Below are 18,700 nucleotides of genomic sequence, written 5' to 3'. Positions count from 1 at the left end.
CTACAGTGCATCCATGTCTGGAAAAGGAAGAAAACTGAGCCACAAAGGCATTTCTAAGAGACAATGTTTCGTTGTTGTCATTGAAAGAAACATAATATTCAAATTATGAAGGATAAATATGTGTGTGGAAGTTCTTATTGCAGAGAAAACCTCCCTAGAGGTGGTTTCTTGTCCTATTAAAGAAYAATACTTAAGGTAACAAGATTTTGATATTAAGAGCTAAATAATATAAAACATTCCCGTGTGTCAGGATATAACATAAAGCCAAAGAAAAACAATGTTTTCCTTTTCTGAAAGTCAGAAAGCTAACAAGGAGCAGTGCTGATAAAACAGCAAGTACTTGACACCACTAACACAATCCCCTCGCCAAGAAAGACCACAGCAGTGAATGAGATGTGAGGGTCCCACAGGTTTTTTTTATGTTTTTGCTCATACAGTTAYACAAACTCCTCCTGAGAATTCACGTGGCTGAAATAAAAACGTTGAAAGCAGGTTTTTGCTCAGAACAGTTTATTTAGAGCATATATATTGTCAGGTAGAACTTAGTTCTATTCTGTGTTCTGACAATCAAATCCACAAAAAAAGAATAAAATTTTATTGAACAATCAACTTTGGTGATCTACTTAGAAAACTTTAACATGAAACACATTTAACATTAACACTTTAACATTTAAACACAGCAGACATAAGTCATAGCATATAATAGTGAGTTATATAACAGTAATAGGATCTGTACTGACACATCCAGAAAGCATAAACAGCAGGAATTTAGGTAAATGAGCTTGTCCCTTACTATTAACACATTAAGAATATAAAATTATTAGCAAACAAACAGAATGCAGACCACATTGTTATTATGAACACTGTCATATACATAATTCCAACTTAGCCACAAACTGAGTAAGAAGTGCTCTGTCATAAGGGATGAACCCTTTCCCAAAGATTTGTATTACAATGAAGTATGAATCAGAAGTAGTTGTGTATTACCTACATATAATTATGCATCCTTGATTCTTGGAAGAAGAAACAGCACTAAAGAAAACCCAACATATATAAAATAACATTTTATCTGTCCATGAATGCCTCCTGGGGAGCTTTAACCAGGGAATCATCCAAGGGATTGCTTCAATTAGTCTTTCCATCAGTGTAGCTTAATTTTCTGTATACCCTGAGGAAAAACAACAAACCCCTCTGTTTAGACAATGAAGAAAATGACACAAAAATAATACATTTTTCTGAAACTCCAATGAACAGAATGAAATCCAASCAAATTGTCAAAGCAAGGTGTCTGAACATCTTCACTGAGAACAGCAGCAGCCTTGTGTGCATTCCTGTGTGCTTTTCATGCTTGGTCATTCTAGTGTCTCAGTGTTACTATGTCAATCTAACTTATGTGCATCYATTAAACTTCTAGATGCAATCTTTCAATGAATTCACAAATAGTTAAAAGTTAAAGACACTAGTGAGAACACAATTATTTCCTTGTATATTACTTAAGAAATTGCATAAATTTTCTCTCATGCATTTTAAAACTAACTTTGGTTGCATCTGCCAATTAAGTATAGCAGTATAGCTGTAGGACAGCATTCAAACAGAGCTGAAGAAAAGYTCATTAGTCATAAACATTTCCTCTTCAGAAATCTCTTTCATAACCATCTTCTAGATAAAGGCAATCTGGCTCCAGATAGACAACATTCCTTTTCTTTTCACAGCCTCTCATTACAACATACAGCATTTTGCCACATGGCTTAGGTATAAAACTGCTGAGGGGTCTGAAGCCATTAAAGAGCTTCATCGCAGGGAACCAAAGAAAGCTAAAATTATCACACCACAGGCCTAAGGAAGCTTTCCAGCTGACAGTCCATTTTGGCTACAAATCAGCAATTATGTCTTAATGTAATTAAAGAACAAAGAAATAGATTTTATTCCRGATGGCCTGGAAGAAAATTTGGAAGTCTTGATTTCTCTACTTACGTGCATTGAAGAAAGACAAACCTTCTCCTTAAGAACAAGAACTAATTTTTTAGGAATGGCTACTTTGTATGGGGAGCCAAGATAATGTAGAGAGGAAAAACAAAAGGAAATCTAARAAGTGAGCAAAACTTTGCTCAGTTAAGTGGGCATACTTAACATCACAAWCATCCTTGCATACTCCTCAGCTTGTCTCCAATCTTCCATTATATCCAAAATAATCCAAATATAAACTTTATCAATATTGWATATATTTGTAATACAAGCCTCTAAATTTCAATTCCATCTTTGCTTAAATTGAAACATTTTTCTTCACATCATTAAGCCTCTTTTCTGGTTAAATTCTCCATACAAGTAATTTAAAAATGCTTTCAGCTTTCCTTTGAAGTTCTAATTCCAATATTGTCAGAAAATGCTGATATCAGCTGTATGATCATCTCAAGCATACTGAAAATATCTCTTGACTGAGTTTGGGGAGCCAAACTTGTGGTGACAAATTATACATTATGGCGAAAAGTCATGTAAAAAATGTTTTGGTAAATAAAATCAGGAACTATTTAGAGAACTTTTAGTGCTTTTTAAATACTGTTGAATATTAAATGTTTGTAATTAAAAATCCAAGAGATCTGAAGCTTGATAATCCTTTAAAAGTTATGTATTTTCTAAGAAAAACAGACCTAGTAGGCCCGTATTCAGGGAACCAAAAGGTGTCCTGCTTCCAGAGATATAAACACACTGCCAGTAGTGATARCAGCAGGAGGAGAGGATCTCTCAGATCTTCCAGGCAGAGCCACTGCTCGCATGGAGGCAAAATGCAGTAGGTGATGATGTAGGTGATGATGCCCAAATGTAAAGTATTCTGGGGTGGTGATTAGYGTGGTCTGATCTCTCTGCATGTACCAGCAGTGTCTCTGCAGCTTTTGGAGTTCACTCTGGCCAGCACTGCCCTGGTGCTGTGCAGTAGGGATTCCCCAACACCCTCACTGGTAAAAGGCTGACACACACACACACAGAGTGAGCTTGTAGCTCTTATGTTACTGGAGACAAAGAACCAGAGGGCTCGTCCACGTGGATGTTCCAGAAGTTTATTCCCAGAGGGGATCCAGAGGTGAAGAGAGAGAGCTAAATTCTTTGCCCCCAGATGTGCAGCTGTGGGGCCAATCACCTGAGCCAACAGGGTAGAGAGAGAGGGCAAAGGGGATACAATGACCAATGGGGGAAGGGATGGGTGAAGTGAGGGACCAGATTAGGTCCAGCCGGGGTAGGAGGATTTATATGTTCTTGGAAGGAACCATCAAATTCCCAAGGGAGTTGTTTGGGTCTTTCCACCACCAAGTTCCAGCTGTCCCAGGGCAGTTTGGCTCCCCAGCAGTCCCCAGGGTGGTCTCATCCACCACTACACAACTGCGCAGAGGTCAACTTCTGAAAGTTGTTTTAAATGGAAATATACTTAACTCTCCACACTCTGCAGACCTTAGAGGACTTGTCAGATAAAATACACAGCCACAATCAAAACAATTCTGGAGCATACCGAAAATAATAAATGCCCCCATAATGAACACCAAATAAGGATTACAGTAGCTATTCAGTTAGGTCATCTTATTAACTTGTGCTCAGCAGCTYTCCTTGCTGGAGTCTGGCTGCTTTTGACCACAGACACTTGCCTCTCAGTGTTCAAGTCTGCAGGTGTGATTAGCTTGGGCTCTCCCATACTTATTTTCATTTTACAAGTATGCATATCTTTAACACAAGTAAAGAGGAGTAAGAATTCATTTTGAAATCTCTTTTTTCAAAAGGYTGTTACCTTTGGTGACACTTCCTCACGTTTCTGGGAGAACTGCTATTCTCCATTGCCCCAGGCCAACCAGAGCGTGCACATGCAGTCCCAGATTCTRGTGATGAGAAACAGTAGTATGATAAAGGGCAAGAACAATGCTAAGTAGCATGTACATTACAGAATGTTATCAAAACATTAATCTATTTAAACACTGGAAATACTTCAAGAGTCAAATTTCCTTAAGAAAATATTCTCACGCAAACTAATGAAGTGTCTGAAACTAACCTTGCAGGGAAGTGCCAGGAATACCAAAAWAAGTTTTATCTGAAGAATCCCAAAATGCAGAGCCCTGAAAATAAAGCATCAACATATAGCATTGATAAAAAAGCATACTATTTCACAGCTTGCCTCAGAAGAAATGACTAGGAACCTGGAAATAAGTGTTTGATTTAAATCAGCAAGTCTAATGATTCCAGTGAAAGCCTAATTTGTTTGCTTCACCTTGTCCAACTAGAAAATTGTCATCATTTCAGAAGAAAAACACCATAACTGAGTCACTATTTAAGACCAGTTTAACCAGTGACATTGAAATTGTTACAAATGACAGATTTGATTCCATTTTAATAGGCAAAGTTATTAAATATAGAGAGCTTCCTCATGATCCCGGAGACTTGATACAACTTATATTGTATCAAATAAATATCCTCAAGCCCCCAAGGCTGTAAAACATCCCTTCTGATCAAACAGCACTGGAAGTATGCTATCACTAGTTCAAAAAGCTTGAAGCTCTAATCCATTTTTAAGCCCTTCTCCAAATATCTGAAAGTGCACAATTTTTCACAAGGTCCTTAAATACCTGACAATGAGAGTTGTGATGTGCAAAGAAGCTSGGGTTGCTGCAGTTGTATGAGCTCAAACAATCCACACCAGCTGTCTGAAGATTAATCTTTTTAATGTGGGAAATCTCTTGACATTTCCTTGAAGGAAAACARCCTTCTGGTATATGTTTCATTCGCTTTACTGGTGAACAAAGAAGACACTTCTCAAAATTTCCTACTCTTTTAACTCTGGAAATTGCAGAGTAAGTTTGAACAGGAGAGTTAACAAGAGCATTTACAGTGTCGGGCATCTTTATTCCTTGATATCGCCTTAAATTTGAAGTTCTCTGAAACGCAGGAGATTTTGGAACAAGCKCCCCACACCGTTGCTCATACAACCTGTCAAATTTTGTATCACACTGTTTAGGGGGCATCAGAGAGTCACTTGAATAACTCCTCACTAATCTTCTTTTCTCTTCATGGTTCCACRAATTTAAAAGAGGTCTTGTCGGTGTCAAAGACTTTTGGAATTCTTTGGAACAGACTTTGTAGTAGAGATGATCAAATGCATCTTTGCTTTTTTGGGGCATCTTTGAAGGACTTTGCTTCATAAAACATGAGGAAAATGAGTGTTTGGGCTGGAAAAAAGTTTGTCTTGCAGAAATTGTTTTTCCAGGACTTATGAGTGCAGTAATTGATGATCTTGAAGGAGAATARTTTGTGATGGATGTAAAATTGTTACTATTGCCATCGGAACTGCAAGCAGACGAACACAACTCTGACGTATCAACACAAGAAAAGTCTGTTTTCTGAGTCTTACTCTGTTTTGCAAGACGAAGTGCTCTGGAATCTGAAATAGCAGTAGGTGGTATAAAACTATATTCTGAGGAAGATCTGCAAGCCAATTTTTCATTTTCTGTATATTCTGAAGTCTTTGGTGAGGTAGTAGTCAGTAATTCATCTTCAACTACAAATGTCTCTCCCATTCTAGCCATAACATCAGGAAAAGCAGTGTGTTTGTAGACCTTTTGGCCGTTTCCAGATACCAAATGTTGTTCTAAACTTGAGTCAGCGTAGTCTGTTTTGATTTCATTTGTATCAGTATAAGCATAAGGTACCAAATCAGATGAACTACCAGCTGTCATGTCACAAAATTTTCCACTCTCATTTCCAAAAGTTGGATTCTGCTTGTCTTCACTTATACAGCTGCATGAGCTGTGTGATGCTTTAGTTTTTCTCATTTTGTCTACAGTGACACTGAGCTTTGGTCTTTTGAAATGCCATTTTTTGGACCTTGAGGACCCAAACATGTTTTTTAACAGTTTTTTCTGAGAGCGCTTTGTCATGAGCCTTCCAAGCAGCTCTACCATTTCTGGATACAAGTCTGCAAGAGTTGTATTGCCCCAGGAGCACTCCTCATCTGCAGACTGGTATTCTCGGTGGATAACATCACACAGACTTTTATTCCATTCTGAACAAGGTYGATGCCTGGTTATGGTTACTGTATTTGGTGACATGGGAACACCAGAATGTTGTAACTGCAGATATTGGGATGAAGAACATTCATTTGGCAACTCTAGCTTCTTTTTGCAAACAGCTCGATTACCTATTCCAAAAAAAAAAAAAACCCAAACCCACATTTGAGTCAAAAAACAAAAACAGAAGACAGGAAAGATTCCAAAGCTATTAAGGCACTATCAGTAATATATTATATGACTTAAAACCAACTGCATATGCTAGAGATAGTCTCACTGTAACTCCATATTTCATTAAGCTTTAGTGCCAGACTACATGGATGATTAACATGCTATCAGGGAAAAAATTAAATGTACTTCCTAACCATATGAAATTCTGAGATCATAGAGGACAGAAACTAMATGTGTTGGGGAAAACTCCAGTATYTGAATTACCATAATATACAGATATTCATTGCATAGGAAGACTTCCTTGCCCTTTGTGACTTCTGGTCAGAAGTAAAAGGCTTAATCCAAAAGGTTTTACCACTTTTTTTTCATGATCCTTGAAAGCTTTGTACTTGGCTAGGACAAATGCAGCTTTTGCTTTCATAAACCATAAYGAAAATAATGGCTTTTTATATTTATTAAGGTTAGAATATATACACCAAAACTTTWAGCTTTGCCTCAATTCTGGAAAGCTTCTGAAGAAAGTGTACTAGCAAAGTAAACTTACACTTTGACTACCAATTACCAGCAGTCCCAAAGCCATTACATTCCCTGAATTTAGAGTAAGCAGAACTAAAAAATATTGCTTTCAATGAGCTAAACGCTGCCAAATTTTGTAACTATGGATATTATTTTTCCTGAGGCTATGTGAGAAAAGCTGGGATTATGTACACAGACKATTTACTTTCTCTTTTTCAAAGACATTTTGCCATAAGCAGTGATATCTAAATTTCCTTTGAAATTCAGCCTGTTGAACTTCTCAACTGAATAAATAATGCCTTTGTGTCTACAAGAAATCAAATATTTTTACTAATACATTTTAATAAAACCACATTTTTAACTAATGTATTTGACCAACAAGCAAAAGATTTAATTGTACCAATCCTTTCTTGCACTGGTGAAGTTAAACGATAACCTTTCGACAAAGCTGGAGGTGTTATCTGAAAAACAAATAAAGAAATGTAATATTCTTGAGTTTTTTGCATGTTAAGTATAACATAAAAACATTAATTGCGACTCCCCCTCCTCCTGCTATGCTAGGTCATGTGCAGTTATGGTCTTTAGGGGCTCAGCCACCTTCAGTCAAAGTGGAAAAAAACTAGTCTAAGACTTCAGTAAGAAGTTTTAGGAGTTACTAGTTTAATATTGCAAAGCTATTAATAATTTTTTCCAATGTACAAATTATGTATCATGCATTAATCCCTTTTTAAATATAAGAATTTATACATAGAAATGTGTGTACATATATAGACACACACACACCCCTTGCCCCCCCACCCCAGATAATCCACACATCTCTGGCAGCTCCTGCAGAAAACAGAAACTCACCCTCAAATCAAAATCTTTTTTTTCTCTATAGACCTCACATTTAGACTTTTTGGATAACTTATTGATCCAAKATCAACTTGCTCATCAGGGTTTGAAGAATAAAATATAAAAGWAAAAACAAATTTGCAAATAAATTGCTCTATTTCTTACAAATAAATGCTGTCAAAAATCTGAGATACTATATTTACACAGAAAACCAGCAGGAAAAAAAAAAATGGTAGAACCACAGAGAAATTGTATCAGATTTCATCGTGCTACCCAGTTAGAGAGTTCTCAGTTTATTCTAACTAGCTAATAACTAATAACAGAATAAGAGAGATATCTTACCGTTATCCATTTGGGAATTCCTCTAGCATCATCCTGCACTATGATATCCACTCGTACCTTTTCATTCTTTTGGATTTTTCCATCCTCTACATTCAGATTCTTAGAGGAAAATTAAATTATTAAAACACATAGTAATTATTGGCACAGACAAACCTAAACTTATTACTGAAATTTACTGCAAGCTAGTGTTACCTCGATGAGAATATGCAACCAGCATAAACTTATTTTGAATGTACACATTTTATGTAAAGAAGAACAAATCTCAAATGAACTATATGTGAGAATATATAAAAAGGAATAATGAACTAGTTTAGGCAGGGAAAAGCACACATGGTTTGAAGATCCATTGATAAAGACAAACAAACCACCCAAATAAATAAAGGAGGAAAAAAGGGAAAATGGTTACAAAGCTCTGCTAATCAGAGCTGCAAATCTTTACATACATTAACATCCTGTGGGAACTCCTATACAAATTAAGGTCTGCCCTGCAATGCCCCTCTACGTAAGAACTAGTAGAATTTTGTAGGAAATGGTAATTCATTAATTAAACTGTCACCTCCTGAAGCAGATTGCTTTAGCTGTTGCCAGAGAGAGGACACTAGCACTGTGCTAAACCAGTAAGGAAAGTAAATCACATTTTTGGTAACGATATTTGAGCAAGCAGAACACAGGATTAAAATTGCTGCACACAAAAAGGGTGTGTTAGATTTTTCTTCAACAATGTAAATACTCTGGGAAGTCCTGACAACCATAGTCTAGCTTGGGAAGCAACAGCAGAAGATTCCAGTCTGCTTTTGTTATAGCAGCCATTATTTCACAATTACCTTTTGTTTTAAATGACGTTACCTATTTATGCTAGACTCAGAATGACCATCTTTTTTACAAATGTTTTCATTTAAAAATCCATCTGGTTGGCTTTTTTGCTTACCAACAGAAGCCTTTCTAAGAGTTGCCTGTTGGTGCAGTACATCGTATGATTTTCTCTGGCCTACTTGTATTACCAAGACAAAAATGTTACTTAAAATTGGTCTTCATGACAGCATTTACTGAACCCCTCACTTGTTATACTTGATAAAAATGTGCATTAAGATGCAGACTATAGTAAGTCTTCTGCTGACTGTATCAACTCATCAGGCATGTGTAAATGATTCAAATAGTTAATAATTTCTGTTGAACACAAAATCATTATTAGACACTAGAGATTTTTACCTGAAGCTGAATGTTTTCAAATTTTCTTCTTGTTTTTACCATATCACTTGCTTCATCTGCAATTTGAAGGCAAATATTAAATAGAGCTGAATTCAAAATGAAAACAGAAATGGTTAAAAATGCACACTGTGTAGAATTATTAACTATAACGTTTTCATTTTAGAAAATAGTTTTCTGCACTATAAATTTCAGATGTACTACATTTCTGTTTCAAATTCTAATTGAAAAGCTTGGTTTGTGGGTTCATAAGTGACTGGAGAGGAACAAAGGATGAAGACAACTTGTTTGCAACCAGTTCTTCAGGATTTATGTTAAACAGTTCAGAGAGTAAAATATTTTCAATACTCTTTCTTTTCTTGCCCTATAATATTCATTATGCATGAATGCATAATTCCCACTACATTCCTAAATATCCCAACAAAGATAGCAAGGACCTTCTCACACTTCCTCTGCAATTTTTCCTCACTGTCAATTCTGCCTCAGAACTCACAAAGTGAGTACACTTGAGGTACACTTGAGGGTACACTTGAGAATATGAGAAAACAAGTCCAAATCTTTTAACTCMGTTTTTAGGTATTCTATGTACTTTTGTGAAGGAAATGCAACAACATATTTTTTTTGCCATATGTAGCCAGACATTCCAATTCATCATTAGCTAAAGTACAGGCATTCATGATCATAAAATATGTGACTGCATTGTAAGCCCTGATACCTGAATTTCCCTGGATGCCCCACAGGGAAGGAAAAAGGAGAAGAGAATAACCCTAAAAACTCTGAGTGAAAAAAGGTCTGGATTATGATGCCTACCACATCTCTGCCTTGTCATACTATTCTTAAATTGCCATTACTCTTTCTGCCATGCAACCTTCTTCCTCCAGCAGAAATGGGCACAAACCTGTCAGATTGWTTCCTAAATGCTCATCAAGACGAACAGACTAGACTGCTATAAATATGGGAACTTCTGGAAATAAGGGGAACAACTCCTGGGTCCAGGAATGGTCGACTCCATCAGGCCAATTATCAATTATTAGAAAACAGCTTGTACCACAGAATAAATTGRTTTGCATACAATTTAAATATTCTTCTAGATGCGAATCCTCAAAAAACTAATTTTACTATATCTTCAATGTACTGTCAATCATACTTTCACATCACTGGAATTTTACTTATTAGCAGAGGGCCATGCCATAGAACAGAAAAAAAAGTATTTTCTCCAAGAAATCTGAAAGTGTTTTTAMAGGCCAAAAGGGAAATTCAGTAACACCTTTGCACCTCAGAGGGAGAACAGAGAATGGTGGGAGTTTTTTCTCTCTCAAAAAACCTATAATACAGAAAGCTATTTCACTGCAGATGCACCCAAACRCTATTATTGCCTAAGTTGTAATTTATTGATCCCTTTCTCCAAATAARYTTATSTTTCTCTGATAMGTAMCCTGMTAGATACAAGTAATAGTTCAGATAYCYRCTGCCATGYTACTTCCTGKGAAAGCACAGAGAGTAACCTTAATAATTTTCCCTATTAAGGACAGGCAAATACTTGCTGGTCCAGGTGAGAGCTGTTCCACTGCAGTTCTACCTGCTGTAGAGAGGCTTTGCATACTTTCAACACAAAAATAGTGTATAATATCTAGAAGAAACACAGCCTTCACTGAGAAGTGTGAAACGTCTGTATAAATACTAAAATTGGAAAACACCTRCCAAAACTAAACTTTTAGCTAAAGCAACTACAGATAATATGAAAGGTAACCAATAAGGCATGTTAACTTAAGAAAAAAAATTTTAAAAAGCCCAAAACCAAATCAACAACAAAAAAAAGCCCCCCAAAAAAATCAACACAACCAAAAGCCAAAAAACCCCAAACCGCAGGGTGAATTCAGTTTTTTACACAAGGCATCCAATCCCACAACCCTAAGAATGCAATTCCTGCATCTTACAGTATTTGGAGAGCGGACATTCATGTAGGTTTCTATAAATCCTCTCCAGTCTCTTCACAGACCATTCATAAGAGGAGGAGGAAAAGTGGATAATTATATTATTGTACGCTGCTGTGAAGAAACCAGAGTCTGAACCACTTTACTTCTGTATCCCACAAGTGCAAAAGATACAGGACACTTACAGAAGCCAAGCTACAGATGCCTCTGAAATTTCTTTCCTATGTTTTGTTGAGCAGGTTGAGAAAAAAAAAAATATATTCTAAATTGGCAGAAATTATTTTATCATTCAAGTAGTTATTTGAAATTATTCTCTCAAATGTCAGAAAATAACAGTCTGACATGTTTCCTCCTATTTACTCTCAGCAGGGAAGGAACTGTCTGCCTTAAAGGCAGCTATGTAGAGAAGAACCTAATTAAATACCAGAGTACTTAAACCCCAGCTAACCATATTTTACTGTAACTGCTCTTTAAGCCAATAACTGCAGGCTACCTGCTAGTCATAGTTTTATTTATGAAAAATAGTAAGTTTTTATTTGCTCAAGAATCAAAAAATGTTCAGTACTACTAATAAAAATATTTAAGAAAAAACAGTGAAAGACCATGGCCACTAATTAAAACAATCAAATAATTATTGGGGAATACAAAGTCAAAACCTCCCAAAAAAACTTTGCAGACAGGCCACAAGACTGATGCCAAAACCTTTACAAACACTACTGAAGAATTGTTGCAACTCAGTGCAAACCTATTTACCCCTCTCCTAATATTTAATGTATGTATTTTAAGTATTAATAAAACTTCCACTGATATATTGATACCTAGGCTAAGGTTTTTATTTCACTGTTTCTTTCTTTAGAAAGAAAGGACAGTGGAACATATTCTACACTGACTATGCAACTATCAAGGATCCCAGACTGAAATGTCAAAGAGGAATATTAATATTGATTTCACAGAATTATCAGTACCTCAGACTCTTACAATACTCTACTTTCTGAAAGGGCACAGAACATGTATAAAAAACTAATTTTACTATTGTAGAACGGGATGAAGTAGTTACTTGCAATTTGCTCAAAATATTAAAAAAAATTTAAAACCCACCTGTATCAGATGTGTCCCCACCAGAGTTCTCAGAAGATTCCTTAAAAGCACATAAAAAAAATTTTAAAACCTGGTAGCTTAACCTATATCAATTAGTCTGTAGAATTTTCAGCTTCCACTACTTGCTCAATTTTGTTTGAGGGGGTTGGTAGCGGAACAAATGCAACAGCATTCCACCAATTCTGTGCAAATCACACCATCTTTATTAACAAATCTATACACAAACTCACCTTGAGTCAAAAGCAGCTATTCTAGACTTTACAGATTTAGCAAATAATAATTAGGTTCACATATTGCCTAACTAAAAAGGTACTCAGTGGTTAAAAGCCTATATCCAACTGCTCTCTCTCCCTCTCCAAATAAACTTAATAATTCAGCTGAAATGCATGATTGATATCATGGTACAGGACCACCTATTCATAGCTAATTCCTCAGCTTTTGACTACATAAATACATTTTCCTAAAGAGGCTGTGATAGAACCACAGAATGGTTTGGGTTGGAAGAGACCTTAAAGATCATCCAATTCCAACCCATCTGTGATGGCCAAGGACATCTCCCAACAGAGCAGACTTCTCAAAGCCTCATCCAGCCTGGCCTGGAACACTCCAGAAAAGCAGATGTAATGTTANGCATTCCACCAATTCTGTCCAAATCACATCATCTTTATTGACAAATCTATACACAAACTCACCTTGAGTCAAAAGAAGCTATTGTAGAYTTTACAGATTTAACAAATAATAATTAAAGTTAGGTTCACATATTGCCTAACTAAAAAGTTACTCAATAGTTAAAAGCCTATATCCAACTGCTCTCTCTCCCTCTCCAAATAAACTTAATAAATCAGCTGAAATGCATGATTGATATCATGGTACAGGACCACCTATTCATAACTAATTCCCCAGCTTTTGACTACATAAATACATTTTCCTAAAGAGGCTGTGATAGACCCACAGAATGGTTTGGGTTGGAAGAGACCTTCAAGATCATCTAATTCCAACCCGTCTGTGATGGCCAAGGACATCTCCCAACAGAGCAGACTTCTCAAAGCCTCATCCAGCCTGGCCTGGAACACTCCAGAAAAGCAGATGTAATGTTATAGCCATACCTGATGTAGTGTTGAGTGTTCATCTTCAGAATCACTGCTCTGTTGCTTTGACATTTCTTAGCATGAATGGGAGGGAAAAAAAAAATTCTATTACTTCTATAATATTGAGCCTCTCTTGTTCTTATTTTTTTAAATTTCTTTAATTTTACCTACTATTTATGTCCTATCACTAGTGGCTCTAGCAAGTGGTTTCTTTTTCTGACTCACTGCAGCAAGTCACGCTATTATGAAACACAAGCCAAAGTACTCCAGCACACATTTTATCACTGTTGAACAGCACAGAATACCTGCTTTGTGTGCTTTACATCTGAATCATCTGTGTATATCTTCTAGCACAGTATGTGCTAATTTTACAGCAGAGCGTGACACTTGGTTGGCTCAACCAGCTTTCAAAATTGTCTCTTCCCGCACTAGGTTATTCCCAACTGAGTCTATTCCTTTGAACTTCTTTACATGAAATCACACAAATTTTATTTTTAATTTTGGCCAAGATTTGTCAGACATCCTTCTCAGTGGTCAACCCTGGTTGGTGTCATCTGAGGGTTAACTAAAGATATCTCCTCTTGTACTATTTACTTAAACAAAATATAAACTAATTACGTGCACAGGACAAATCCCAAAAAAAAAGATCCCCATGTTTCCCGCAAGTTTGGATAACTATACTAAGCACAGTTCTGCAACCAGTGGGCCACAAAACTAATCATATAAAATTCGTTAAACATATTATATAACTAGAAATCTCTGGCTTAAGGTGGTAACCTTAATAAAGACTTTTTTTAATTGTTAAGGTTAGAATATTTACACCAAAACTTTTAGCTTTGCCTCAATTCTGGAAAGCTTCTGAAGAAAGTATACTAGCAAAGTACCACTTTGACTACCAAAACCAGTCTATTACATTCCCTGAATTTAAAGTAAGCAGAACTAAAAAAAAATCAGCTTTCAGTTGGCTAAATGCTGCCAAATTTTATAACTATGGATTTTTTCCCTGAGGCTATGTGAGAAAAGCTGGGATTATGTAAACAAATGATTTACTTTGTTTTTCAAAGACATTTTGCCATAACAATAGTGATATCTAAATTTCCTTTGAAATTCAGCCTGTTGAACTTTTCAGCTGGATAAATAATGCCTTCGTGTGTACAAGAAATTAAATATTTTTACTGATAAATTTTAATAAAACAACATTTTGTAACTAATGTATTTGACCAACAAGCAAAAGATTTAATTGTACCGATCCGTTCTTGCACTGGTGAAGTTAAACGATAACCTTTCGACAAAGCTGGAGGTGTTATCTGAAAAACAAATAAAGAAAAAAAATGTAATATTCTGAGTTTTTAGCATGTTAAGTATAACATAAAAACATTACTCGTCAGTTCTCCTCTTGCTATGCTAGGTCATGTGCAGTTATGGTCTTTAGGGGCTCAGCCAACTTCAGTCAAAGTGGAAAATATCTAGTCTAAGACTTCTTACTGACGTTTTAGGAGTTATTAGTTTAATCTTGCAAAGCTATTAATAAATTTTTCCAATGTATTAATTAGGTATCATGCATAAATCCATTTTCCAAATATAAGAATTTATACATAGATATGTGTGTACATATATCCACACACACACCCCTTGCCCACCCACCCCGGATAATCCACACATCTCTGGCAGCTCCTGCAGAAAACTGCAGAAACTATAGCAGAAGCTCACCCTCAAATCAAAATCGTTTTGTTTCTCTACAGACCTCACATTTAGACGTTTTGGAAAACTTATTGATACAAGATCAACTTGCACATCAGGGGTCGAAGAGTAAAATATAAAAGTAAAAACAAATTTGCAAATAAATTGCTCTCTTACAAATAATTGCTGTCAAAAATCTGAGATACTATATTTACACAGAAAACAAGCAGGAAAAAAATGATAGAATCACAGAGAAATTTTGTTAGATTTCATTGTACTACCCATTTAGAGAGTTCTCAGATTATTCTAGCTAGCTAATAATTAATAACAGAATAAGAGAAATATCTTACCGTTATCCATTTGGGAATTCCTCTAGCATCATCTTGTACTATGATATCCACTCGTACCTTTTCATTCTTTTGGATTTTTCCATCATCTACATTCAGATTCTTAGAGGAAAATTAAATTATTAAAACACATAGTAATTATTGGCACAGACAAACCTAAACTTATTACTGAAATTTACTGCAAACTAGTGTTACTCAGATGAGAATATGCAACCAGCATAAACTTATTTTGAATGTACACATTTTATGTAAAGAAGAACAAATCTCAAATGAACTATGTGTGAGAATATATAAAAAGGAATAATGAACTAGTTTAGTCAGGGRAAAGCACACATGGCCTTGAAGATCCACTGATAAAGACAAACAAACCACCCAAATAAAGAAAAGAGGAGAAAAGGTAAAATGGTTACAAAGCTCTGCTAATCAGAGCTGCAAATCTTTACATGTATTAACATCCTGTGGAAACTCAGTATACAAATTAAAGTCTGCCCTGCAATGCCCCTTTAGGTAAAATCTAGTAGAATTTTGTAGGAAATGGTAATTCATTAATTAAACTCTCATCTCTTGAAGCAGATTGCATTAGCTGTTGCCAGAGAAAGGACACTAGCACTGTGCTAAACCAGTAAGGAAAGTAAATCACATTTTTGGTAATGATATTTGAGCAAGCAGAACACAGGATTAAAATTGCTGCACACAAAAAGGGTGTGTTAGATTTTTCTTCCACAATGTAAATACTCTGGGAAGTCCTGACAACCATAGTCTAGTTTGGGAAGCAACAGCAGAAGATTCTCGTCTGCTTTTGTTATAGCAGCCATTATTTCACATTTACCTTTTGTTTTAAATTATGTTAACTATTTATGCTAGACTCTCAGAATGACCATCTTTTTTACAAATGTTTTCATTTAAAAATCCATCTGGTTGGCTTTTTTGCTTACCAACAGAAGCCTTTCTAAGAGTTGCCTGTTGGTGCWGTACATCGTATGATTTTCTCTGGCCTACTTGTATTACCAAGACAAAAATGTYACTKAAAATTGGTCTTCATGACAGCATTTAYTGAACCCCTCACTTGTTAYACTTGATAAAAATGTGCATTAAGATGCAGACTATAGTAMGTCTTCTGCTGACTGTATCAACTCATCAGGCATGTGTAAACKATTCAAATAGTTAATAATTTCTGTTGAACACAAAATCATTATTAGACACTAGADATTTTTACCTGRAGCTGAAYGTTTTCAAATTTTCTTCTTGTTTTYACYATATCACTTGCTTCATCTGCAATTTGAAGGCAAATATTAAATAGAGCTGAATTCAAAATGAAAACAGAAATGGTTAAAAATGCACACTGTGTAGAGTTATTAACTATAGTGTTTTCATTTTAGAAAATAGTTTTCTGCACTATAAATTTCAGATGTACTACATTTCTGTTTCAAATTCTAATTGAAAAGCTTGGTTTGTGGGTTCATAAGTGACTGGAGAGGAACAAAGAAGGATGAAGACAACTTGTTTGCAACCAGTTCTTCAGGATTTATGTTAAACAGTTCAGAGAGTAAAATATTTTCAATGCTTTTTCTTTTCTTGCTCTATAAGATTCCTTATTCATGAATGCATAATTCCCACTACATTCCTCAATATTCCACCAAAGATAGCAAGGACGTTCTTATCACACTTCCTCTGCAATTTCCCTATTGTCAAGACTGCCTTAGAACCCTGCTTGAATTCAGTTTTTTACGCAAGGCATCCAATCCCACAACCCTAAGAATCCAATTCCTGCATCTTACAGTGTTTGGATAGCGGATATTCACTTAGGTTTCTATAAATCCTCTCTAGTCTCTTCACAGACCATTCATAAGAGGAGGAGGAGAAGTGGATAATTATATTATTGTATGCTGCTGTGAAGAAACCAGAGTCTGAACCACTTTGCTTCTTTATCCCACAAGTGCAAAAGATACAGGACACTTACAGAAGCCAAGCTACAGATGTCTCTGGAATTTCTTTCCTATGTTTTGTTGAGCAGGTTGAAAAGAAAAAAATCATATCTTCTGAATTGGCAGTAATTATTTTATCATTCAAATAGTTATTTGAAATTATTCTCCCAAATGTCAGAAAATAGCAGTCTGACATGTTTCCTCCTATTTACTCTCAGCAGGGAAGGAACTGTGTGCCTTTAAACCAGCTATGTAGAGAAGAACCTAATTAAATACCAGAGTACTTAAAACCCAGCTAACCATATTTTACTGTAACTGCTCTTTMAGCCATTAACTGCAGGCTACCTCCTAGCCATAGTTTTATTTATGAAAAATAGTAAGTTTTTATTTGCTCAAGAATCAAAAAATGTTCAGTAGTACTGGAAAAATATTTAAGAAACAACCATTGCAACTAATTAAAATAATCAAATAATTATTTGGGAATACAAAGTCATAACCTCCCAAAAAAACTTTGCAGACAGGCCACAAGACTGATGCCAAAGCCTTTACCAACACTACTGAAGAATTTTTGCAATTCAGGACAAACCTGTTTACCACTTCCCCTCATATTTAACGTATGTATTATAACTATTAATAAAACTTCTACTGATATATTGATACCTAGGCTAAGGTTTTTATTTCACTGTTTCTTTCTTTATAAAGAAAGGGCAGTGGAACATATTCTACACTGACTATGCAACTATCAGGGATCCCAGACTGAAATGTCGAAGAGGAATATTAATATTGATTTCACAGAATTATCAGTACCTCAGACTCTTACAATTCCTATTCTCTACTTGCTGAAAGGGTACAGAACATGTATAAAAACTAATTTTACTATAGGAGAAAGGGATGAAGTAGTTACTTGCAATTTGCTCAAAAAGTTAAAAAACATTTAAAACCCACCTGCATCAGATGTGTCCACACCAGAGTTCTCAGAAGATTCCTTAAAAGCACATAAAAATATTTTAAAACCTGGTAGCTTAACCTATATCAATTAGTCTGTAGAATTTTCTGCTGTCACTACTTAGTCAATTTTGTTTGAGTGGGTTGGTAGCGGAACAAATGCAACTGCATTCTACCAATTCTGTCCAAATCACATCATCTTTATTAACAAATCTATACACAAACTCACCTTGAGTCAAAAGAAACAATTCTAGACTTTACAGATTTTACAAATAATAATTACAGTTAGGTTCACATATTGCCTAACTAAAAAGGTACTCGATAGTTAAAAGCCTATATCCAACTGCTCTCTCTCCCTCTCCAAATAAACTTAATAATTCAGCTGAAATGCATGATTGATATCATTGTACAGGACCACCTATTCATAACTAATTCCTCAGCTTTTGACTACATAAATACATTTTCCTAAAGAGGCTGTGATAGAACCACAGAATGGTATGGGTTGGAAGAGACCTTCAAGATCATCTAATTCCAACCCGTCTGTGATGGCCAAGGACATCTCCCAACAGAGCA

General features: G+C 35.6%; 1 protein-coding gene across 2 annotated transcripts in view; it reads right to left on the bottom strand.

Moving 5' to 3' along the window:
- Positions 1 to 504: 504 nt before the first annotated feature.
- HJURP (Holliday junction recognition protein) overlaps positions 505 to 18,700 on the bottom strand; it is a 24,719-nt gene continuing 6,523 nt past the window's right edge. Inside the window, exons 1-11 of one of the 2 annotated variants that reach the window (XM_057371843.1) lie at positions 15,261 to 15,386; positions 14,477 to 14,537; positions 13,249 to 13,304; positions 12,143 to 12,182; positions 9,114 to 9,169; positions 7,905 to 8,003; positions 7,129 to 7,189; positions 4,605 to 6,172; positions 4,034 to 4,097; positions 3,776 to 3,863; positions 505 to 1,168 (exon numbers count right to left, since the gene is read on the bottom strand). In XM_057371843.1, coding sequence (XP_057227826.1) covers positions 1,126 to 1,168; positions 3,776 to 3,863; positions 4,034 to 4,097; positions 4,605 to 6,172; positions 7,129 to 7,189; positions 7,905 to 8,003; positions 9,114 to 9,169; positions 12,143 to 12,182; positions 13,249 to 13,302 — 2,073 coding nt within the window. In that variant the 5' untranslated portion in view covers positions 13,303 to 13,304; positions 14,477 to 14,537; positions 15,261 to 15,386 and the 3' untranslated portion in view covers positions 505 to 1,125. Of the gene's footprint in view, positions 1,169 to 3,775; positions 3,864 to 4,033; positions 4,098 to 4,604; positions 6,173 to 7,128; positions 7,190 to 7,904; positions 8,004 to 9,113; positions 9,170 to 12,142; positions 12,183 to 13,248; positions 13,305 to 14,476; positions 14,538 to 15,260; positions 15,387 to 18,700 lie in introns of those variants that run through there. The other variant, XM_057371842.1, reaches the window with a different exon arrangement.

The sequence above is a fragment of the Malurus melanocephalus genome, unplaced genomic scaffold, assembly GCF_030028575.1.
Source record: "Malurus melanocephalus ecotype Western Australia unplaced genomic scaffold, MMel_1.1 scaffold_159, whole genome shotgun sequence".
Lineage (NCBI taxonomy): Eukaryota > Metazoa > Chordata > Aves > Passeriformes > Maluridae > Malurus > Malurus melanocephalus.
Note: the sequence above shows the minus strand (reverse complement) of the source record. Positions and strands in the feature narration are given on the sequence as shown.